This window comes from Rhinatrema bivittatum, chromosome 2, assembly GCF_901001135.1.
Source record: "Rhinatrema bivittatum chromosome 2, aRhiBiv1.1, whole genome shotgun sequence".
NCBI lineage: Eukaryota > Metazoa > Chordata > Amphibia > Gymnophiona > Rhinatrematidae > Rhinatrema > Rhinatrema bivittatum.
This window is the reverse complement of record NC_042616.1, coordinates 135,694,663-135,719,091: the sequence shown is the minus strand read 5'-3', so window position 1 is coordinate 135,719,091 and position 24,429 is coordinate 135,694,663. Positions and strand designations below refer to the sequence as shown.

Sequence of the window (24,429 nt, the reverse complement as noted above, 5' to 3'; positions counted from 1 at the left end):
CTCCCCCTCCCCTCCCTTATTACTTTCCCCTGCTAATTACCCTTATTACATTGATGAACGCCCTTGTGAAAACCAACATGTATATTTGTATATAATTCTCATATCATCTACTCCTGTCCATGTTTACCCCCTCCCTGTTAAAAAAACGTTATTATTGTAAAGCCTGTTGCTCAGTTATGTTACATTGTGAACCGAGGTGATGTTTTGCAAACGTGCCTCGGTATATAAAAACCCGTAAATAAATAAATAAATAACTCTTCTCTAAAAAGATAACTGGCTCTAAAGGGCAATCTACTCAGGCGTGACTTTGACTAGGAGTCCACTGCCCAATTACGGAGCCAAAATTTTTTTCTAGCTCCCATAAAAGGGGCTAAGGAAATTAGGTGAATATTTTTAAGTAATTTTGTAAACTATACGTGCCCTCGAAATGAGTCAACAAATGGATGAGCTGTACCTTTTGATCAGCTTTGATGCAGAGAAAGCTTTTGACAGGGTGGAATGGCGCTATTTGTTTCATATGCTGAAAGTGATGGGAATTGATGGTATGTTTTATGATGGAATCCAACTTCTGTACAATGACCCCACTGCGATAATTACAGCCAATAATTCACTGTCTGAGGTATTTTCAATTTCTCGAGGCACACGACAAGGGTGCCCGCTGTCACCCTTGCTGTTTCTCCTGCAGCTAGAACCCCTCCTTTTATCCATGTTATCTACCCCCGCTGTGAGAGGTATTAGAATGCAAACGGAGATATTTAAATACGCGGCTTTTCGCAGATGATATTATGGTCTTTCTGACGAAACCCCACCGATCGCTCCCGCCCCTCATGGACCTGCTCTTGAAGTTTGGTCAGTTTGCGGGCCTTCGTCTTAATTTTGCCAAATCAGAAGCTCTAGCTTTCCCAGATACTCTCAGGGAGCGCTGGCCCAGCCCCTTCCCACTGCAGTGAACGGAGGGCTCCTTTCGATATCTGGGGGTTCTCATTTCAAATTTACCCAGTCAACTGTATACTTTAAATGTGACCCCCCTACTTCAGCGCTTCGTACTTGGAGGGGTTTGCCCCTTTCTCAGGAGGCAGAGTCAATTTATTCAAGATGCTGTTGCTGCCCAAATGGCTCTACTTAATGCAAAATTTACTGCTTTATCTCCATCGTACAGACTTGGTAACGTTGGATAAGGAATTGCGATATTTCCTTTGGCGAGACGGTAAACCCAGAATCTCACTGGCGGGGCTTCGGGAGCGGTGGGGGGAGGGTGGCCTCGGCGTCCCGGATTTAAGACTGTATAATCTAGCAGGGAATCTTTGCATACTCAGGGACTGGATAGTAGGACAGTCCAATTATGTGCATGTCCTAGCTGAGCAGGCATTGGTAGCCCCTCTGGTGTTAACGTACGTTATGCAAGCTCCGTTTGCAACTCTTTCTTCCTTTTTAGATCAGTCTCTCTCAATACGGCCCTTGCGCCTCGCTTGGCAGGTTGTAACCAAACTATTGCAGACACCTCGACTGTGCGCATATCTATTGCCCATACAGGGGAATTGAAACTTTAGTCCTGGTTCCCAAACGGCAGGCTTTCGCCAGTGGAAGGCTACAGGCATTACACAGTTGGGCCATTTACTTAACGAAGAGGGGCAACTCCTTCCTTTTTCGGAGTTGCAGGCGATATACTGATTGGGACCTGGGCAGATGTTTTGCTATCTACAGATTCAGCACTACATCCAGTCCTTACCCATGGAATCGCGCTCTTCTGGGATCTTTTTTCCCTTAGACAAGATATTTCGATTTGATAACAAAAAGTATCCCTCTTTGTCCCACTATTATAAGCAGCTTAAGGGCCTTACTAAGCAAGAGCCATATGCCGTTTTGGTTGACCGCTGGAATGGAGATGGGGTGTTTGAAATTATGATACCAATCATTCGAGCATGCTTTCGGAGAGTGTCCCAACTCACGGTAAATATGTACTATTGTGAAATGCAATTCAAGTTTTTAAGACGAGCATATATATCCCCACAGATTGCCTATCGATTTTGCCTTTCCGCGTCAGCCCTATGTGGCAAATGTCATAAGGTTACTGGTACCTTGTCCCACTCCTTTTGGTCATGCCCCCCGTACGAAGATTTTGGGGTTGTATTGCCACTTTTCTTATGGCATTATTGGAGATTTCTTTCTCCATAACTCCTTTGATTTTTCTTTTTGGTTCTAGTCCCGGTCTGCCAGTAAAGAGGGGCCCTTGTCTCTTTCTTTTGAAAGCATGCTTGGTTGGTAAGCAAGTGATTCTGTTGCATTGGAGGTCCTCTGAGGGCCCTTCCTTTTGGACTTGGCGTAACCATCTTCATCACATGCTGAGAATGGATGATCTGAGTTTGAGTACATCACATCAACTTCACAGGAACTTTCTGCTGATTTGGGATCCTTACATACACGCTTTACCGCATCATTCAAGAAGTTTGATACTAAATGACTGATCTCCTCCTCGCTGCTCTAAATTGCGTTCCTATACAGGGGAGGCTCCGGAACTTGTCTGCACTGCACAGCATGATACTTTCGTTGTCATAACTTGGAAGGGGGGGGGGGAGGGAAGGGTGAGTTGGGGGGGATTTTACAGTGGCTTTGACAATGTATGTGGTCCTCGTCTAGAGAGGGTTCAGTACTCCAGCTCTCCCAGACCGTTTCTGATGTATGTCTTATGCCTTAAAACTTAATAAAAATTGTTTAACACTAAGTAATTTTGTATATTAGTAAGAATTTTATGATTTTGTGTTTGTGTTATCAAGTTTTATTTTATTGTACATTGCTCTGATATGTTGTTTTGAAGTTTAAGTATAATAAATAATAAAATAATATATATACAATGCAGAGATAAGCAGATAACATGCTGCTACCTACTTGGTCACCAAAAGGTATTCCAGAATAGAACCTGAGGTGATGTTACAGATAGGAAGAATTCTACACAGAAATAGAAGACAGCGGAATCTCTAATTACAGAAGTGACTGCAACAAAAAAATGTGAAATTCAGACGAGGTAACAGAGTTCACAAAAGTCAAGAAACCTGAAAGATTTTCATTAGCATGGTTAAGATCATAATCTCCCAAGACACTATGGGAGACTTCATGTGAAACAAGCACCATATAACCCTACAACTAGAAAGTTGATCAGAAATTGGACTCTTGTTCAACAAAGTAGTGATATATGCAAATTGCAAAAAGGTGAACCCAAGTTAAGGTTTTCAAACAGGTTTTGTAGAAAAAGCGAAATTACTGATTTGTACTAGATGTTCTCTGAAAACAGGAGAATTGCCAGCCACACAGATGGATGATATTGCTACTTGGCACTGATAGACAGAATTTCCAGAGCTTTGTAAGAATTTCTTAAAAAGAGCCCTGGGCATGTGTGGGAGTTCCTGCACACTGTGGCAAGCAACATGCAACAAAAGGAGAGGAAGAAAGAAAGGAAATGCAAGACTGATGATACTTAAGAAAATACTCAGAGGTAAGTAACTTTACTTTCTTTGAAGACAAGGTGAATCAATCACAAGGGTGGGATTTCCCTAAATAAGGACTGTCTTAGCAAAAAAAAAGGGAAAAACAGGGAATCCGGTAGCCTGTTGGATGAGGTAAACCCCGTCCACCTTCCTATTAACAGGAGGAACCGTGAGGGGGGTGCTCCCAAATCCTCAACAGCAACTCCTTAAAGATCTCGTGCACCAGGACAACCACAATCTCTTTAGGAGCCTCCACAAAGTGAAGGATCTCCAGCATCTTGTGCCTGGCATCCTCCTCTATTATCAACTGAAACAGGAGGGCCCATACAAAACCTGCAAAGGTCAGGTTCTCAGGAGAAGTCCTCCTTCACTCCTCCGGAGGAAAGTGTTCTGAGGGGAGACCCTCAGAGTCCTCTGTGAAGGATTCTGCAGTCATCCCCCAGGGGTCATAAGGAGCCTCATCCTCGCTGTTATCCACAGGGTATGGGGCTCTACGTGCTCGGCCTTCGTCCAGAGGCCTGGGCACTGGTTGCACTAGTGCAGGCCCCAGAAAAGCTGGATGGGGGGCTACAAGACGTGGGGATAGCGCCAGCCCCGACAGGGATTCCTCCTTGGAGGAACCAGCTATGACTGACTACCACATCGGTCGGGGGAAACACTGGTGTCCTGACGGGCACAGATGGCTTCCCAGAAAACCAACGCCAGCTGGGTCACTAACACACCGATGAGCACACAGGTGCTCCAGCAGCAGCTTGAGCAGGGAGAGTGCGGGCACCGAAACAGTCTGTCACTGGCTCGATGCCCTGCAAAGCCCGATTGACAGCCACCTGGACTCTGCGCTCCAACTTCTCTTTGAAGGTTGCCAATGCCAAAATGGACTGGGAGGCAGGAGGGTCAGCCAGATCTTCCTAAGAGCCTTGAGGTAGAGCGGTGACAGTCACCAGGACTGGTGGAGACCCTTCACGGACCCCCGGCATCGACGGAGGATAGGATCTCCTCTCCATGGGGTTGCTTCAGGGGCATCATGGCAAGCGCCAGTACCAACCTGAGCCTGGCACCATGCATCAAGAGCGACTGGTGCCAATGCTTCCTTGGTTTCCCTCAGTGCTCGGCCCAGTCTTTCCCTGGTGCCCAGGTTGACTACGACGAACCAGAGGTCCTCGACCTGGAGGAGATCGATAGGGGCCAGTCCCCGGCACCCCTATCTGCCAGCAGCACTGACGGAGTGTAAGGCCCAACTGGAGTCGATGGCTCACGGTCCATCGTTGCGGCTACATGGTCCTTCGGCGTCGATGCCACCGATGCCTTGGACTTCCTCACCCCAAAGAGTTTCTCCATCTTGTTAAGGCGAGCGCGACGTCCCTTTGGGGTCATTTGGTCATACATGCAGCATCCCCAAACATCATGCGATGCCTCCAGGTAGAGGATACACTCAGCGAGTGAGTCTGTAATGTACATAGTTCTCAGGCACTGAGGGCAATGGCGAAAACCAGACAAGGCTATGACGACACGAAGTAAAAGGGATGAAAACAAGGTGGCGTCAGGTAACCGCTGCCGGCGGGCACCAAGGCACTGCTGCCACGGGGGAACGGAACGAAAGAAAACTTGCCGACAAACCCTGACTGGGAAGCAAGAGGGAACTGGAGAGGGACCCACACCAAGAAAAACACAAAAAAACACACCAAAAGGATCAGTGAAAAGTTTTCCAAACACTTTGTCTAACAAGAGGTTAGTAACCATGATGCAAAAGCTCCACAGAAAAGAAAGAGGGACCCAGAATGGACTTGGCATGCTCAGTGTGCCTAGTCAAAGTTCTAGAAAATTTGCATAGTTTTCCGTTCCGGGCTCTATCTGATGATGTCATCCCACGTGTGAGGACTACCATCCTGCTTGTCCTAGGAGATCAGCAGTCAGGGGGCACCAAAACAAAGGACGACAGGCAAGCAGGAAGCATGAAAACAAAAGCTGCCAAGCAGTTACGACAGATTGGGAACCAGAATGAGGAAGAAAGGTTGGAGATAAACCAGAAGATTGAAAAGTTGGCAATGAAGTTCCTGATTTCAGTGGAGAAGGATATATATGCTGAGGTCCAGGAGAGGGAAAAACTACCTAAATTGGACTTCCAAAGTGCGATGAACAAGGCCATACAATATATAAAAGGAGCCATCTATTGATATTACAGGCATAAATAAAATACAATATTATGCAGAAATGTATTACTGAAAGAATCTTTCCAACAAGGACAGAAGATAAAGATAAATGATTTGATCATGGAAAAAGCATATGGAAGGAAAAATTAAATTATTGCATGCTGAAACTGGTAGATGCATACCTCAAAAGGCCCAAAGACACCAAAAATAATGAGAAAAATCCAAAACATCAAGCTGAAATATGCTGCACAAAACAGAAAAAAAAAGATATTACATCTATATCCTCCCTTAATAAATTAAAAAAAAAATCACAACAGAAGCATAAAAGCTATATAGATATGAAGAATAGAAATGAGAAGGACCAAAATAAATATTCCGGGAAAACCCAAAGCGATTCTACAGGAAACTGGAGACAAATATTAGTGTTGTTAAAATACCACTAATGAAAGAAGAAACTGACCAGTTTTGGGAAAAATATATATGAAGATCCTGTACCGCACAATAGAGAATCAGAATGTATATCCAGCACATAGGAGAATATAGAAAAGGCAAACATTACCACTATGGATTGGCCTGAAGTTACAAAAATGGAACTGGATACCAGGTGGAAGAAAAAGACACAAATTGGAAGTGCCCTGGCCCTGATGCAGTGTCCAACTTCTGGCTAAAATATTTAACCTCTCTCCACCAAGAAATGGCTAACTGCAAGAATCAATTTTTCAGACAGCCAGAATTCATTCCACAATGGCTAACCGAACAATCCTCCTCAAAAAAAAGTCCCAAAAATTATAGGCCAATAACATGCTTGTCTACAATCTATAAGCTGTTTATTGCAATAGATGGAGACAGAATATTTGATCACATTGACTCTAACAGCATCTGGACAATAGAACAGAAAAGTAAGAAAAGGGGAGCATATAGAACCAAAGATCAGCTGATGCTAAATAAAGCTATTATGGACAACTGTATAATTGAAACCTATGTATAGCATGGATTGATTATAAGAAAGCTTTTGATAGCTTTCCACACTTAAGAATAGGCTGCTTTGAAATGTATAAAGTGAATCTAACATCGATCAAGTAAATCAAGTTCACCATGAAAATGTGTCTATCTGAATAATGAGGAGTGATGTATTGTCCATCCTAACATTAAGATCCAGTGAGGAATATTTAATGGATATTCTCTGTCACTGCTTGTATTAGCATGAGTGATAGTGGATGTGAAGATTATCTGGATGTACGCATGAGGGATAAACAGATCTCATTTTTTGTGTGAAAGTGTTATCAGAATTTAGTACTGATAGGATGGTGAAGGGGTAGTATGTTGCAAAATGGTGAATGAATATGTTAGAGGGAAAAGGACAACTTATACTCATAGTACAAAGTCAGCACATAGCTTACTTGGAAAGTACTGAATATTTTGTCAGAAAACATAACAGTCATAGAGTCCTGCTTATATGCATGTACAATGCTGAAAGCGTACAGAAGAAATTACAGGATTCTGGGCAGTTAGACAGCCCATAGCCCTCCCTTCTCTTAGAAGATGGCAACAAGAACTAATTAAAAGAATAAGAGTACCACTTAGAGCCAGTGGGTAGTTAGAGTTAAATCTTGTCCTTGGTGTTTAGTGAAGAGTAGAACCAAGCAGCTCTGCTTGCTAGTGCTCAGAACTTGAAAACATCTGGCAAAGGCCCAGATTTAGTTTATAGACACAGAATAAACTTTTATAGGTCCTATGAAGAGTATGCTTTTGGGGCACTCATCTATTTTTATATTGGCTATTCAGTAGTGTTTCTAGCTGAATTATTATATGATTGTTTTTATTTCCATGACACTAATGATATTAATGCAGATATTATGATTATAGAATGTGTTTAGATTTAGAGAATGTGAAGGGTTAGTAGTTCCATATGTAAGAGAATGATGTATAAAAAGGTAAAACAGGGAGTATGGACAAAACTTAAGAAACTTCACCATTTTAGAGTGGTCCTGACAAACACGCAGTAGCTTTTTTATCATCAGTTAGTTTGGCAATATTTCAAGGAGGGCTAGTAGACAAAAGAAACCCAAACAGCTGGTGGGATGGACAGATTCCCAATTGAGAGCTGATTCCGATCATACCAGCACGACCCATCTCGACAAAGACAAGGGAGTCTCCAGCACTGTCTGCCTTCTGCTATTATCTAAGGAGTTTTGGAAGGCACTCTTTTTCAAGAAATGGAGAAATTACTTACCTGATAATTTCGTTTTACTTAGTGTAGACAGATGGACTCAGGACCATGGGTCTAGTGTACTCCTGATAGCAGATGGGAGACTGAGTCAGATTTCAAGCTGACGTCAGCCTACATATACCCGTGCAGGAAGCTTAGCTCTTCAGTATTCTCCTCGAAAAGCAATTGTGGATATATGTGTTTTAATAACTTGATTAACTTGGTTAACTTGATTAACTAGGACTTGTTAAACTGATTTCCAAATTGGAGACCGCCAGTGCACTCAACCGAAAAACACAGACACCTGGCAACTATGGGTGTCTTGAACTAGGGGTAATACCTGGCTTACCCGTGCTTGTCGTGTTCTCGGGGATTGTCACCCGAGGTTTCCGGATTTTGGGGCAGCCGTGGGCGGGATGCTGAGTCCATCTGTCTACACTAAGGAAAATGAAATTATCAGGTAAGTAATTTCTCCATTTCCTAGCATGTAGCAGATGGACTCAGGACCAATGGGATGTACAAAAGCTACTCCCGAACAGGGTGGGAGGCTGCCCGTGACCCACTTAGTACTACCCTTGCAAAGGCTGTGTCCTCCCGGGCCTGGACATCCAGGCGGTAGAACATGGAGAAGGTACGATTGGAGGACCACGTTGCCGCCCGACAGATCCTGGCAGGCGACAGCATCTCGGTTTCTGCCCAGGGCACTGCCTGGGCCCTTGTAGAGTGGGCCTTGACTTGTAGAGATGGAGGCTTCCCTGCCTCTAAGTAGGCCACCTTTATTACTTCTTTGATCCAGCAGGCTATGGTTGCCTGCGAGGCCACTTCCCCTTGTTTCTTCCTGCTGTGAAGGACGAATAGGTGGTCTGTCATTTGTACAGATTCCGATCTTTACAGGTATCGGATTAGGAGTCTGCCGATGTTTAGATGGCAAAGACAGCGTGAGTCTGAGTCCTTATGTTCGTCTGGAGATGGTAGCGATATGGTTTGGTTTAGATGAAATTGAAAAACCACCTTCGGAAGAAAAAAAAGAGGGGACTGTGCCTAGTTGTATGGATCCCGGTGTGAACCTGAGGAACGGTTCTCGACAGGATAGGGCTTGAAGCTCGGAGATGCAACGGGTTGAACATATTGCCACTAGGAATGCAATCTTCAAGGTCAGGAACCATAGTGACAGACCGCGAGTAGGTCTGAAGGAAGCTCTCTCTAAGAAATCTAGTACTAGATTGAGATTCCATAGGGGCACCAGCCACTTTAATGGTGGTCGGATTTGTTTGACCCCTCTCAGGAAGCGGGAAACATCTGGATGGGTTGATAGACTGATACCGTCCACTTTGGCTCTGAAACAGGCCAGCGCGACCACCTGAACCTTAAGGGAGTTGAGAGACAATCCCCCTTCTTCAAGCCGTCCTGCAGAAATTCCAGGATTATGGGGATTTTGACTGCCACGGAAGAATCTAGCGTTCCTCACACCAGGCTTCGAATATTCTCCATATTCGTATGTAAGCTAGAGACGTAGAGAACGTGCATGCTTGGAGCAAGGTGTCAATCACTGCTTTAGAGTATCCGCTCTTCTTCAGGCGAGTCCTCTCAATGGCCAGACTGTAAAAGAGAATTGAGTTGGGTCTTCGTGGAGGATCGGTCTTTGCCGGAGAAGGTCCCTGTGTGGAGGTAGGCACAGAGGGTTCCCCGCAAGAAGCCTTCATATGTCTGTGTACCATGGCCTTCTTGGCCAGTCCGGGGCCTCTAGAAGTACTAGCCCCCTGTGGTGTTTTATCTTGCAGATGATCCCACCCGGTAGTAGCCATGGGGGAAAAGCATACAGCAGGTCTTCCTGTGGCCAGGTCTGGATGAGGGTATCAATTCCCCGGGATTGCGGTTCTCGTCTGCGGCTGAAGAACTTGGGAACTTGGGCGTTGGACCGGGTTGCCAAGAGATCCATGGCTGGGATTGCCCAGCGGTTTACTATCAACTGGAAGGCTGAGGTCGACAGCATCCATTCCCCTGGGTCTAGATATTCTCTGCTGAGGTAGTCTGCAGTGCGTTGTCTTTTCCCACGATGTGGGCGGCTAAGATCCCTTGCAGGTTTGTTTCCGGCCATGCCATTAGGAGGTCTATTTCCAGGGACACCTGTTGGCTTCTGGTTCCTCCCTAGCGGTTGCTGTAGGCAACTGTTGTGTTGTCAGACATGACTGACAGATTCGCCCCCGGAGTCTATGACTGAATCGTAGTCAGGCTATTCTGACTGTTCAGGCTTCCAGTCTGTTTATATTCCATCCTGACTCTTCCTTGTCCCATTGCCCCTGGGCCGTCAGTTCCTGGCAGTGGGCTCCCCACCCTCGCAGGCTCACATCTGTGGTGAGCAAGATCCAGATCGGTGGGGATAGTCTTACTCCCTTGCTCAGATGGTCTTCCTGTAGCCACCATTGGAGCTGGGTCTGAACCTCTGCTGGTAGCTGGAGGCGAATGGAGTAGTTCTGGGACATCTGGTTCCATTGTGACAGTAGGGAATGTTGTAGTGGGCGCATGTGGGCCCTTGCCCATGGGATGACTTCTAGGGTTGATGTCATGAGACAGAGGACTTGGAGGTAGTCCCATACCTTGGGGCGAGCATAATTCAACAATTTTTGCAACTGGTCCATCAGTTTCCTTCTCCTTGTAGGGGAATAACTACCTTGTTCTGTTTGGTGTCGAACCGGACTCCCAGGTACTCTAGCGATAGGGAGGGCTGCAGGTTGTGTTGATGACCCACTCGAGATTCTGCAGTAGATTCTTGACTCTGGTGGTCGCCTGGTAACTTTCCTCTGGAGATTTTGCCCTGATCAGCTAATCGTCCAGATACGGATGTACGAGGGTTCCTTCTTTCCTCAGTGCCACCACCACTACCACCATAAGTTTGGTGAATGTCCAAGGAGCAGTAGCTAGTCCAAAGGGTAGCGCCTGGAACTGGTAATGATGGTCCAGTATCGCAAAGCGTAGGAAGCGCTGATGGTCGTGATGGACCGGGATGTGGAGATAGGCCCGGTTGTATTGCCCTTATGACTGAACGTAGGGTTTCCATGCGGAAGTGTGGTCCCCTCAGGTAGCGATTGACAGTCTTTAGGTCCCTTCCTTCTTGGGGACGATAAAATAGATGGAATAGTGACCAGTAGTTTGTTGGTGCTTGGGCACTGTGGTTATTGCCTTTAGGCAGAGTAGTTTTGTCAGTGTGGTTTCCACTGCCGTTCTCTTGGAGAGGGAGGGGCACGGTGATCTCACAAATTTTTTCTGGAGGGATGCTGTGGAAGTCCAGGTAGCATCCCTCTCGAATGATGGTTAGGACTCACGTGTCCGAAGTTATCTCGACCCATCTTTGGTAGAACAGGGTAAGTCTGCCCCCTATGGCTTCTTCCTGTGGATGGGTCTGTTGATTTTCATTGTGGGGTGCGGCTGGGGCCTGTACCTGAGCCTGCTCCCCTCTTGTTGTGTCTGTTCTGAAAGGACTGGCCCCTGCCTGCTTGGTAGTATGTGTTCTTGTACAGTCTGAAGATCTGGGTTCCTCTGCCCTTGGTTCCTCGGGGGGAGGAGCACTGATTTCTCTTGTTCATGTCCTCCAGTAAACGAGGCACTGGAGATTCGCCCCATTTATTGGCTAACTTCTCCAATTTGCTCCCAAACAGGAGAGATCCTTTAAAAGGAATTCTCGTGAGGTTCATTTTGGAGATCGCGTCGGCTGACCAATTTCAGATCCATAGTTGTCTTCTGGCTGCCACTATGGAAGAGACGGCCCTGGCTGAGGTGCGTACCAGGTCTGAGGTCGCATCCGTGAGGAAGGATATTGCCAGTTCTAATGTTTCAGCGGAGGTGGTTGCGTCTCTGGAGAGAAGATAGCAGGCACGTGTCACCACGGCGCAGCAGGAAGCGATCTGCAGGGTCATTGCTGCAACATCTAATGACTGTTTAAGGATGGATTCCTGACGTCTGTCTTGGGCATCCTTGAGTGCAACTCCTCCTTCGACTGGGATGGTCGTGCACTTTGGGATTGCGCAGACCATGGCGTCCACTTTTGGGAGCCATAGGAGTTCTTTGGCCTTGGGTTCCAGGGGGTATATAGGGCTTCTAGGGCCCGCCCTCCTTTGAAGCTGGCTTCCGGAGCATTCCATGTCAATAAATTGTTGTATGGCCTGTAGCATTGGGAAATAGCATGAAGCCTGACTGAGGGAGACCAGAACGGGGTTCGTCTTTGGCTCCGCTGTGGTACTCGCGCCTGGAATGGCCAGCGTCTTCAGGGTCAGAAACACGAGGGCTGGCAACTTGTCTTTGGAGAAGAATCGCAGCATGGTTCAGTATGGTTCCATCCCTGGAGGAATTTCCCCTTCCTCCAGGGAGTAAGTCTCAACTTCCGAGGTGTCTGTGTCCCCTAAAGGGATGCTTTTGCTTGGATGGGGCACATCTCAGGAGGTCCGAGAGGTGCTTGGAAGGTCTTGCGCTTCTGGTGGAGACTGGGGGTGTGTCGCAGGCGGTACGAATTGCGCCTGGACAAAGGTTTGCAGCCCTTTGAAGAATTCCACCCAGGAAAAGGTCCCTGGGTCCATACTGAATCCAGTGGAGGCCCCATGAGGTGCCCAACTGAGTAGGGTGAAGCCGGATCCCTCTACTGGCTGAGGGGAGCCTTACTTCGGTTCCCCGAGTCTCTTCGCACTGCAGGCATAGGGCAGAGGCCACTTCGGGTTGTGCAGCTCTCAGGTGGCAGACTGGGCAGAGGGCTTGTCCCTTGGCTATCTTGGCCGGCAGTGCCATGATTTCTGCGCGTGGAGTGGCTCAAAACTCATCTGTGCGCATAGATGTGAGCTTCGGATGCGCCAATGATGTGCGTGCAGGATACGGAAGATGTGCATGCAGACAGCTATTTGTGCACTTGGTGGGGATGCATGCGCCGCTGTGCGCATGGGCCTATCTGTGCGCTCGGCCCCATTGTGCGTGCCGCTGTGCGCCTGGCACTGTTGTACGTGCCGCTGTGCGCCTGGCACAGTTGTGCGCAAATGTTGGTTGTGCGCACGGCTCAGGTGAGCGTACAATGCGGTGGTCGGGGCGGGGGGGGGGGGGGGGTGGAATGGCGCCAACCACTCAGACAAGATGGCGATACCCCTGGAGGGTCTCCATTTAACAGACGCTGGAAGGATGATCTGTGCAGCTAACCGAGCCTCAGAGACCGGAGACTTTAAGAGAGTTTTCTAAATTACCTGGTCTTGGTGCTTCCCGGTCTCGTGCCAGGCGGTCTCCGGCTGCGAGGGAAGAGGGAATTACCTTCACTGCCGTGCTCGGTATTGCACCCACTGCCTCTCAGCCACTCTGGGGGCTAAGTCCATGCCGGGAACCGGCGACCAGACCAAGGCTTGCCTCTGAGGGATCTCTGAATCACCTCAGGAATTCTCGACTGGGGGAGGGACCCTTAGGTATCTTACCTCTTGTAGAGGTAAGATTTCTTTCTTCTTTGGTTTGGATTTTCTAACACTGTGCAAGTGTGTGTAGTGTCCCTATCTGCTTAGGAGATGGAGAAATACTAAAGAGCTAAGCTTCCTGTACGGGTATATGTAGGCTGACGTCAGCTTGAAAGCTGACTGTCTCCCATCTGCTATCAGGAGTACACTATACCCACTGGTCCTGAGTCCATCTGCTACACGCTAGGAAAGTGGCAGCTTTTGCTAGGCCCTTGTATATATTTATCAGAGATGTGCATTTGTTTTAAACGAATTAGACAATTTCAACGAAATTGTCTAATTCGTCACAGTTTGGGAGCACTCAAAAACAACAGAAATTTTTCCGAAATTTCAGAAAAGTTTGTATTTTGTGTTAGGGCGCACTAAAGGGATTTAGCATTAGTGCGCACTAACACGAAATTTAGGAACCAGAAAAAAAAAAATATCCTGACCCGCAGAAAAAAACAAAATTACCCGAGGGGGACCCAAAACGAACCACATCTCTAATATTTATCCCTTTTAATGGGGGAAAATTATTTACTCTGCTGATATATAATGTGTTTTGTTTTTTTCACGATATTATACTTGGTAATTATACTTACATGCTCTTATATCACAGTTAGTTCTTATTATTATTACAAGAAGGAAGGATTGGGTAATTTTCCAAGTGTGTTCCTCTGACTCCTCCGATTCATAATCCCTCACTCATCTCCAGCACTCTTGTTTTGTTTGGCATTAAATCTACTGAGTACTCTAACTCCTTGAGCTATGGAATAGTCTTAATCCTAGAGACAACAACCCGCAACCAATGACATCCCACCTACTGTTTGCAGATGGCTTGAAATTTTGTAGCTCTTGTGATGGTCATTTAGCAGAACAACTGAGCTGTGAAGAGTTTCTCAGATGACATCAGGATAACCTTTGGTTTGGACAAATGTGCAAAGCTGACCTTCCTTAAAGGGAAATTAAGCAAAACTGAAAACATCTCCCTGATTTAGGATTGTAAAATAAAAGAATTGAAACAGGAAGATGTATACAAATATTTAGGAGTAGAGGAACATGGAAAAATTCAGCATAAAATACTGAGAGAAAAGATATACAAAGAGTACTTCCGGAGACAAACTGATACTGAAAAGTGCTTTATCTGCACAGAATAAAATACAAGCTATTAATAAGCTTGCAATCCTTGCACTCTCATACAAGCTTTGGAAATGGCCCCTTAGAAATCTTGAAAAATTGGATATAAAAACAAGAACACTCCATCATGGCCATAAGGTAACCTATAAGAACCAGTTCTTGAATAAAATTATTACTAAAAAAGAAAAAAAAAAAAAGCATATGCCAAAGTTGCATATCCCTGGAGCTGAGGGTGGGATCTTACAGAAACAGACTACACATAACAGAGTTACCTTCAGAGGACTTCAGGCATATTTAATCAGAAGGCCCAAATGGCCAAAAAATGCTGAAGGTGAACAAGCAGCATCAGCCTCAGCCCTTAAGCTTGGATAATCATTAGAAGACATGACTAAGGAGACGGGTGACGTCATGCACCTGAATGGCGGCCTGAGCCAGTTGCTCCGGAGTGCCTAATGCTATTATTGCAGAGAATCGAGCACCATCCGTCCTTCCTTGCATCTAGGCGATCATATCGATACCCTAGCACATCCACGATATGGCATCCAAACGCAAGGGACCCGATTTGCGGCAGTTTACTTACGCGAAGGGGAAAGAAGAAGAGGGGCCTGCCGAAGATCGTGATCCGCCGGCCGAACCCGGCGAGGCGATGGAGGAGGGCGCGAATTCCGAATCGGAGCTGGGGCAGAGAGACACTAGTATGCCCACCCGAGATGAATTTCGCCGCTGGTTCCAGGATCTCCATCAGGATATGAAAACTAACAAACGGGAGATGATGGAGCAAATGGCGGAACTGCGGGAAGATATGGTGGCCATCGGCCGGCGGGTTGATGACTGCGATATCCGTTTGGAGGGCCAAGAAATACGCCTGGATCAGCTGCAGGAAGCGGAGGCCTCTCTTAACCAGAAATGTGCAGAAGTCACTGCGAAATTGGAAGATCTCGAGAATAGAAGTCGCAGAAGTAATCTGCGGTTTCGGGGCATCCCAGAGACTGAGCTATATGCCGACTGCGAGGCGGTGGTGCGCTCTCTGTGTAAGTTTTTTCTTTCACCCGACACGTCAGGGGAACCATTGGCAGCAGAGCCGGACATAGAGATTGAAAGGGCGCATCGTACCCTGGGTCCCCGTGGCAATAATCAGCCGCGTGATATCATAGCCTGCTTTTTGAGATTCCCCATCAAGGAGCGGATCCTGGCAGTGGCGCGCCGGCAGCAATCATGGCAGTGGGAGTCAAACCACATTGCGGTGTTTGCCGATATCTCCTCCATCACATTGAAAAAAAGGCAAGAATACCAACCTGTAACATCGGTGCTCCGCAGGGAGAAAATTCGCTACCGGTGGTTGTTTCCGGGGGGTCTAGCGGTCACCATTCAAGGAGTCACATCCAAGGCCCTCAGTGTCACGGAAGCGGCAGCCATTTTGACGACTGCAGGTTTTCCAGTTACAGTACCAGCGCCGCAGCCACAGCGTGCGAGGCCGGAGGTCAGAAGATGGCAGCGGGTGGAGCATGGAGGCCGCAGGTTGCGCCGAAACGCAAGTGGACAGATTATAGCGGCGATGGAGAAGCGAGATGGGACCTGACGTGGTTCTCTCCGATAGACTTGCTGAGTTCTTGTACCTGAATTGACTTTTCGGCGAGTTTTGATGGGGCAGAAGCGTTTGGTTGGTGCTGTACGCTCTGGTAGTCTGGTTTGACGAGATGCGCGTTGCATCGGGGGACGAAGTTAAATTGTTTCACATATGTATGTTTATAGCCAGCTCGGTTCACAAAGTGTTTAAGGTGAATGGCACTGGAGTAGCGGAGGGCCGCTACAGGGACTTCCCTGGTCTCCTCTGCTTCGGCAGAAGCGCCATGCGGTTGTGGCACATATTTCCAAGGGGGGTCGGGGGGAATGTGGAAAGATAGGATAACCGTGTTGTATGGCAAATGCAGGTCAGTTACCGGGACTTGGGAGCTCTCATATTTGATAAGGGGGAGTGGATGGGTATTATGGGCCCTGATGAGATCCTGGCTTGGTATGCATGCTACCCCTGTGCCACCAGTGGCTAGTACACTCTTTCCATGATGGCGGTACATATTTACTCTCTCAATGTTAAGGGGCTCCACATCCCAAGAAAACGGCATCTCCTTCGGCAGGATATTAAATCCCTGGGTGCCCAGATAATATGTCTCCAAGAGACCCACTTAACCAAACGGTATGAGCATTTACTACATTGGCCAGAGTTCCCCCACAGGGTGTTCTCAGCGGCCAGGCCGAAGGCGAAATATACAGAAGTCTGTATTCTTTTCTGTCGAGGGGAGGACTATGTTATACGCAAACATATCAGTGATGAGAATGGGCGATATGTGCTTGTATGTTTTGACTATCAGGGGACCACCTATACTTTATTGACTATATATGCGCCTAATGATCACCAGAGGGATTTTTATTCCCAGCTTGATGAGTTACTAGACAAAGAAGGGGGAGGGACTACTAATAGTGGTGGGCGATTTTAATTTGACCCTGGATCCCTTTTAGACACCTCCAGGGGGGCCCAAGAAGGCTCCCGCTCTCATCGAAAGCGTTTGAAGTCTCTTATGCAAACCTGGCATTTGGTAGATCCCTGGAGACAGCAGAACCCAACGGGACGCGAATACACGTTTTTCTCTGCCTCCCACCAATCATACTCCCGTATAGATTTCTTTTTGATTGATTCACTACTGGTGGACAGAATTGGGGATGTAGATGTACAGACTATTACGTGGTCCGATCATGCCTCCATAACTTTAAAGTTGCGGGGTCGCTATGTAGCCTCAGGCATTAAAACCTGGAAGTTAAATGACACCTTATTGAGGGATGATAAATTTCGCCAACAGTTAATTGATGACATTCAAGAGTACGTTACTTATAATAAAGGGACGCCCACCTTGATCTGGGACTGCCTTAAAGCAGTCTTGAGAGGAAAATGTATATCTCAGGGAGCCTACATGAAACGTACTAAATTAGCGCACCAACAGCTGCTTCTCCAGAAGATTGAGGCCCTGGCCAGGGAACATAAAACTACGCTTTCGGGGGCTACCTACGCTTCCTTACAGCAGGCTCGAATGGAATTGAACACGCTGGCCTCGGCTGAGCTGACGGACAAATTAAAAATGTTGAATTTAGAAAGATATGCTTGGGGAAATAGATCCGGGAAACTCTTGGCCAGATATTTACGGCGCAGACAAACCCAGAATCAGATTTTGGGAATTCAAGCGGTAGGGGGTGATTTGTTAACCTCCCCCCCGGATATCCGCAAGAGATTCCAGGAATTCTATGGTACCTTATATGCTGCTGAAACGCATATTACTGCTGACCAGATTCAGGGCTATCTTGATAGGGTTACCCTCCCAGTTTTAACGTTAGAAGAACGGCACATGCTAGACCAGGAGATCTCCGCCCTGGAAATACAGTGGGCTATTAAGGATCTTAAGGCCAATAAGGCTCCGGGCCTTGATGGCTATACGCCCCATTTTTACAAAACCTTTGCCGACTCCTTAACCCCTTTGCTTGGGGAGTTATTCAACTTCCTGCGAGACGGGGATCCCTTGAGGTCAGGCTCTAATGAAGCCGGAATCACCATCCTAGGGAAACCGGGGAGAGACCCCACTCAGTGTGGCTCGTATCGGCCCATCTCACTTCTCAATATTGACCTTAAACTTTTAGCTAAAATTATGGCAAATAGGATGAATAGGGTCATGGGGAAGTTAGTGCATACAGATCAGGCAGGGTTTATTCCTGGCAGAATGGCAGCGGACATCATCCATAAAATCGTAGATTTAATTTGGTGGGCCAGGCGGGAGGGGGTGCCGTTGGTCTTGCTCTCTGTAGACGCAGAGAAAGCCTTCGACATGGTGCACTGGCCGTTTTTATTTCAGACTTTATGGGCCATGAATTTTGGGGACAAAACCCCTCGGCTCGGGTAAAGGTTAATGGAACTTATTCCGAAGCCTTTGCCACCCAGCGGGGAACTCGACAAGGCTGTCCCCTGTCTCCTTTATTGTTCGCCTTGTTTTTGGAACCGTTGGCCACCACGGTGCGTAATACCTCGGGGATCAGTGGGGTAGAGATAGGAGACGGGTCCTATAAAATGTCCATGTTTACGGACGACATTTTGTTTACCCTGACTAAGCCGGCCATATCGTTAAAAGGGGCTTTAGATGCTTTAAGTACGTTTGGTGCGGTTTCTGGATTTAAACTCAACATAGACAAGTCCGAGATTCTTAATATTACCCTGCCCACCTCTGAGCTGTTGGACCTTAAACAACAGTTTCAGTTCCGATGGGCGTCTTCCAAAATAAAATATTTTGGCGTATACATCAGTAAAGATCCAGCGGAGCTCTATCAGCTGAACTACCCGCCCCTAATCCGTAAAATCTTTGATGATCTGGATCGCTGGTCTGAACTATATCTCTCCTGGACGGGGAGGATAGCGTCGGTAAAAATGAATGTGCTTCCCTGGCTTGGCTATTTGTTCCAGGCGCTCCCGATTCATATCCCTGATGCGATGGTTAATAGTTGGCAGAGGCGTATCTTTTCCTACATATGGAAACGTCGCCCTCCCAGGGTTTCTAGAACGGTCTTGTACCGACCCCGACTGAGGGGGGGGGGGGGTTGGGAGTCCCAAATTTGAGGTGGTACCTAGTAGCATCCCAATTAAGAGCTCTGTTCGACTGGCACAGATTAAAAGAACAGAAGCAATGGGCGGTCATTGCCCAAGAGCAGGTGGGCACGACCCCCCTTGGTTCCATATTATGGCAGCCTAAAAATACACGTCCCCCCTTGGGCCAGGCTACTGCCTCAACTATTCATGCAGTCCTGATTTGGGATAAGTGGAGGATACCGTTGACAGGAGACAGACGGTACTATTATAGTTCCAGCTTTCAAACGAACTCTAAGTTTCCTGCAGGTCAGATATCCAGCACTTTTGGAAGTTGGAATGAGAAAGGGATTAAAAGCTTTGGCCAATTATGGGGCTTGGAGGGACTTATCCCATTCGCAACCTTGCAGGAGAGGTATAGCTTACCACCGGGAGATGTATTCCTCTACCTACAAATTAGACATTTCTTTCAAGCGGAGAAGGTGGGGGGTGACTTAGCCCCTGGGAAGACACAATTTGAGTCTTGGTGTGACCAAGCGGATACCTTGAGGAAAGCAATCTCGCAGGTCTATAATTATCTCAATAAGGACCCTAAAGTTAAGCCTGCATATATGCAAGCCTGGGAGAGAGATTTGACACGATCCTTGTCGGACGAGACATGGGATCAGATCTTTGCTAGCACAAAAAAAGGTCTCCCCTATTCACAGTTGCTGGAGAATAGGTATAAGATCTTACTCCGCTGGTATTATACGCCTGCTAGGCTACACAAGTTTAAATCCACCTATGATAATCGATGCTGGAAAGGGTGTGGGGAAGATGGCACGTTCTACCATATGTGGTGGACTTGCCCCTATTCAACGCAATTTTGGGCTGACTTGACTTCCCTCCTTCGAGAGGTATTGGGGAGTGAGATAGTTCTCACACCTGAACAGGTGTTACTGAATATGCCGTTTGATTTACCAGCACTTCAGGGAAAACTGGCTACTTATATTATCTCAGCTGCTAAATGTCAGATTGCCTTGGAATGGAAATTGCCTGGTCCTATTGCTTTTGAGAAAATTCATGGTCGCCTGCAGACCCTTAGTCTGTTGCATGATAGCATTGGTTCCTTCAAAGCCAGTGAGGTGGCCTTATCACGGAGGGTGTGGCAGCCGTATAGAGATTGGCAAGCACAACAGGGCTTTTGAGCCTTTTCACTCTCATAATATTCTTCACAACAACCAGCCTTGCCTGTGACCTCTTTGCACACGGTTTATTCCTTATTCTCCTCAGCAGATGGTAGGGTGGGAGAGGGGTGGGAGGGAGGGGATATTGCAGATAAGAGAGTTGTTGCACATTGATATGTCATTGGAACGATATCTATTGTTTTGATAACATGCCTTTATTGTTCATGGTTTATTCGTTCATGCTACAGTTGTATGTTTTTTGCACACTTTCAATAAAAAACTTTAATTACAAAAAAAAAGAAGGCATGACTAAGAATCTACCAGTGCAGAAGGGGAAATAAACAATAAAATGTGCAAAACGAAAGAAAAACTCTTTAACTAATCAGACCAGCAAACAAGGAGAGTTAACTAGAAGAAGTACAAATATAATGGCAAGTACAAAGAGTTACTTCAACAGCCCCTTATAGATAAAAATTTGACAGCAGTGGCTAAGGAGAGGTGAACTTAAAATTAGAGATGAGAGATTGAGAATTGCAGCACAGGATAATGGACTACAGGCAAAATGGCTCATTGCTAACATAGAAAAAAATGGTAAAGTGGACAAATGCAGATTCTGTAAAACAGAACTGGAAAAAGTTGCACATTTCATCACTGGTTGTAACGGGATAATGTCAGAAAAGAACAAAGTGGCACAGCTTATTCACTGGAAACTGTGTAAACATAACATTGATGCACCAAAAAAGCACTGTAAGCATGAACCTAACAGAATAGAAGAGAATGAAGAAATTGTGATCACCTGGGACATTCCCATTCCAACTGATAGGAAGATCGATACTAGATCACTAGAGTGATGAAGGAAAAGATCCTTAAGTACCAAGAGATGCAATCAGAGACCAAGAAAATGTGGCAGAAAGATACAGAAATAGTCCCAAATATATTGACTGCCACTGGCCTGATTAAGAAGAATTTCCAAGCACATTTTGATACGTTGCCTATATAAATTACACCCTATGATCTCCAGAATGCACTCTTTGGCATACTGCAAGCACTAAGAAGGGCAATAGTGGTAAATACAAGAGATTGAGATTATTCTTAACATACACACCTTGGCTAACAAATGAGGTTCATTCCTGTCGAGGTATGCGCAAGAAAAACCCATTTGGAGACACTGATCCCAAGAGAACCTTTAGAAGTTAAAGGATTACGTGAACATTATGGAGGTCAATGCAGTGAAAACCTTAGCGGTGGTTTCTAAGAATAATCTGGTATAAAGTGTTAACAAAACACTCTTAGTACTTTATGGGCTCAAGGAATTTGAATTTTCATGAACTATTCTAATGCGATGTGATGGTGATGCTTTTGCAAACAAAAAGCTGTACATACAAGAAGAGAAAAAAAATCTTATCTAAATAAATATAAAGACCACCACCAAAAATCTCCATATCCACTAGAATTCATGGCAGAAGCTGCCAAGGGATTCCTAAACCACCAAAAAAGTATAGCACTTAAGAGTACTGCATATTACTTTGAGAAGTCAAGAAGTAAATTTGTGGCTCAGGCACCAAAAGAAATCAAGGCAAACAAAAAAGGGGTGTCCACAAAAAAGGATTATAAAAAATAAATAAAATAATCACCAGCATCATATTGACTTGTTTGGAAGTGCAACCAACTGCCCACATTCAATGTAAAATAAGACAAAGCACAGAAATGCATGAAGATCACAGGACGTTGAGGTGCAACAGGGCAGATGCCTCATCCACATCATTATTGGTGCACATTGTGTCAAATATGGAAAAATGTAATAGGTATACGTAACAAAAAGCCAGTATTAAGGTGCAGAAATGCATGAAGGCACTGTGAAAAAGGAGTAAAACAAGAACCTTGAACATGGAGACACTGTGACCTGTCAAATCCCTTCAATTATGAACAGATAAAAATATTCTAATTTATTAGCAAAATTACACTGTTAATATACAGGAAAAGCAGAAATTGAATAAGGAAAGGAATTACTTACTTGACCATCACTTTTCCTTTGGGGGCTGCTGCTGCAGCATTCTGTTTCCATGCTGGACAGGGTGCAGAGGGAAGGGCTATTGGTGCTGGATGTTCCAAACTTCATTTGGTATTTGAGTGGATCTGGAGTTAGACACTTTCCTGGCGTATAGGGACGTGAAGCATCAAGACCTTGAGAGTGATAAAAATGGGAAAGTACAGTTTAATACAAAATTGCTGCAGTGAGTTTAAAGAACGTGCCAAAGCTGCAAAAAGCATGGTTTGTCTGGAACACAGTACAGTACTGTCATGGTCGCAAGTAAATAAAATAAAAGTGATAGCACAAAGAGGTCTTTCACCAATGCACAGCTGAAGTTATTATTATACTTTGAATACGTTTTATGTGCGATTAATATTTTATATGTATGAATTTAGGAATTGAAACTGGATTAGAAGCTTTTATGCAAATGCTGTAAACCGTTATGATAGAACCCACCGAATGACGGTATACAAAAATTTGTAAATAAATAAGTCATATTCTACAAGAAGTACATTTTCTTTGATTTTAGCCATATCCCTATCTAACAGTTGTCACTAAAATTTCCATTCACTGGTTAATAGCTTCCATCAAAGTGAAGCCCAAAACTGGAACAGAAGAGTGATGCAGAGACTGAAGAAGCCTTAGCAGAACTCCGCAGCAAAGCCTGCCACTTTATATCCAACTTCAAATAGTATTAGTTTAGCATTACAAACCACTTTTTTGTTGCTCTCAAAGTAGGTTGAGTAGGCACACAAGTCTAATTTAGTTCTTGCTCAGCAAACAAAAAGAACAGGAAGGAGACAAGAGGGTAAAAATAGATCCTTATCTATTTCCTTCTAGGTGACTGCAGTGCATCAGAACTAGAAAACGTGACATGAAAATACCGGAGTATGTAATCACAGAAGGAATGAAATGTTAAAAAGCTGAACAGATGATCACAGAAAAAAAAAATGAAAAGGGTACTTAAGTCGGTCCATTCTGTGTCAGACCCTACCTGTTTCTAACAGTCAGTTTAGAGATGTCAGAGTCATCTGTCCTCCATAAGCCTGCCTAATAGGTGCTGACATCCATGTCGTATGGCAAGAGGTTCCACAGTTTTAAAGATGCACTTTCCTCTTTTTGTCAAAATACAGCTTGAAAAGATGACCGAGAAGGAATATGATAAATTCAAAAAAATCCTAAGTGGCGTGGCACAAGTGAATAGAGAAGTATTATTTACCTTTTCAAATATTGAGGCTATTTTAAATGTTATTTATGCAGGTAAATAGCGATTTATCCAGGTAAACTGTCTGGAAACTGCCCTCACTCAGTCCAGCTAAAAAGTATATGCAATTCCAGATGCATGTACTTTTAGCCATATTGAGGGAGGTATTCCTAGGGACATGTTTTGGGTGGGATCAAAAAATGTTACACGCATAGATTATATTACATAGATAGAACATAGATTACAACCTATGTTCTTCACGCTACTTATGCGCTTACTTTGCACCCGCCCCCCATTCTCTCCTTTTCCATCCCTGCTCCCCTTTCCCCTCTCCCTGTTATTTGTAATTTCTCTTTCCTTGCTACAAAGTTGATTGTAAACCGGCATGATATGTTCTATGAATGTCGGTATATTTTAAAAGCCCTTAAATAAATAAAATAAATAAATAAATATTCATAATTCTACATGTGTAGAAAAACCAGATGCAAAAGTCTGTGGGTACTTTATATTCACAACAATTTTCAATAAGGAAATTACACATGTAATTCCTGCTGAAAACTAGGTACACGAGCCACAGTTGCAAAGTACCATGGATCTTGTACCTAGGCAGTCAGTTCAAAAATTACCATCACTCGGATTATTTTATTTACAATTTTTTATACCATACAAATCAAAGTACCAAGATATTTTATTATGTATTTTGCTATTGGAAATTATCAAATACACAAATTAAAAACAAACTTACACATACAGTTTACATCTAACACACAGAGTAAATATCAAGCCCCCACCATACGCCACATTTTCTGCCACTGCAATTTGCCAGATCTGCCAACTCAAAATTCCTAAACTATAATCTTATCCCTTCATTCATACTTAACTGATTTCTTACCTAACCATCTGAATCAGGAAATAAAAAGCTCTTTACTAGCTTACAAAACACTTGTAAACTCAGCTGTGCTCTAAAAAAAAACA

At 45.2% G+C, this 24,429-nt stretch overlaps 1 protein-coding gene across 1 annotated transcript in view; it reads right to left on the bottom strand.

Moving 5' to 3' along the window:
* Nucleotides 1-24,429, bottom strand: part of MASTL (microtubule associated serine/threonine kinase like) — a 238,441-nt gene that overhangs the window by 73,524 nt on the left and 140,488 nt on the right. Inside the window, exon 7 of the mRNA XM_029588648.1 lies at nucleotides 22,233-22,402. Coding sequence (XP_029444508.1) covers nucleotides 22,233-22,402 — 170 coding nt within the window. The remainder of the gene's footprint in view (nucleotides 1-22,232; nucleotides 22,403-24,429) is intronic.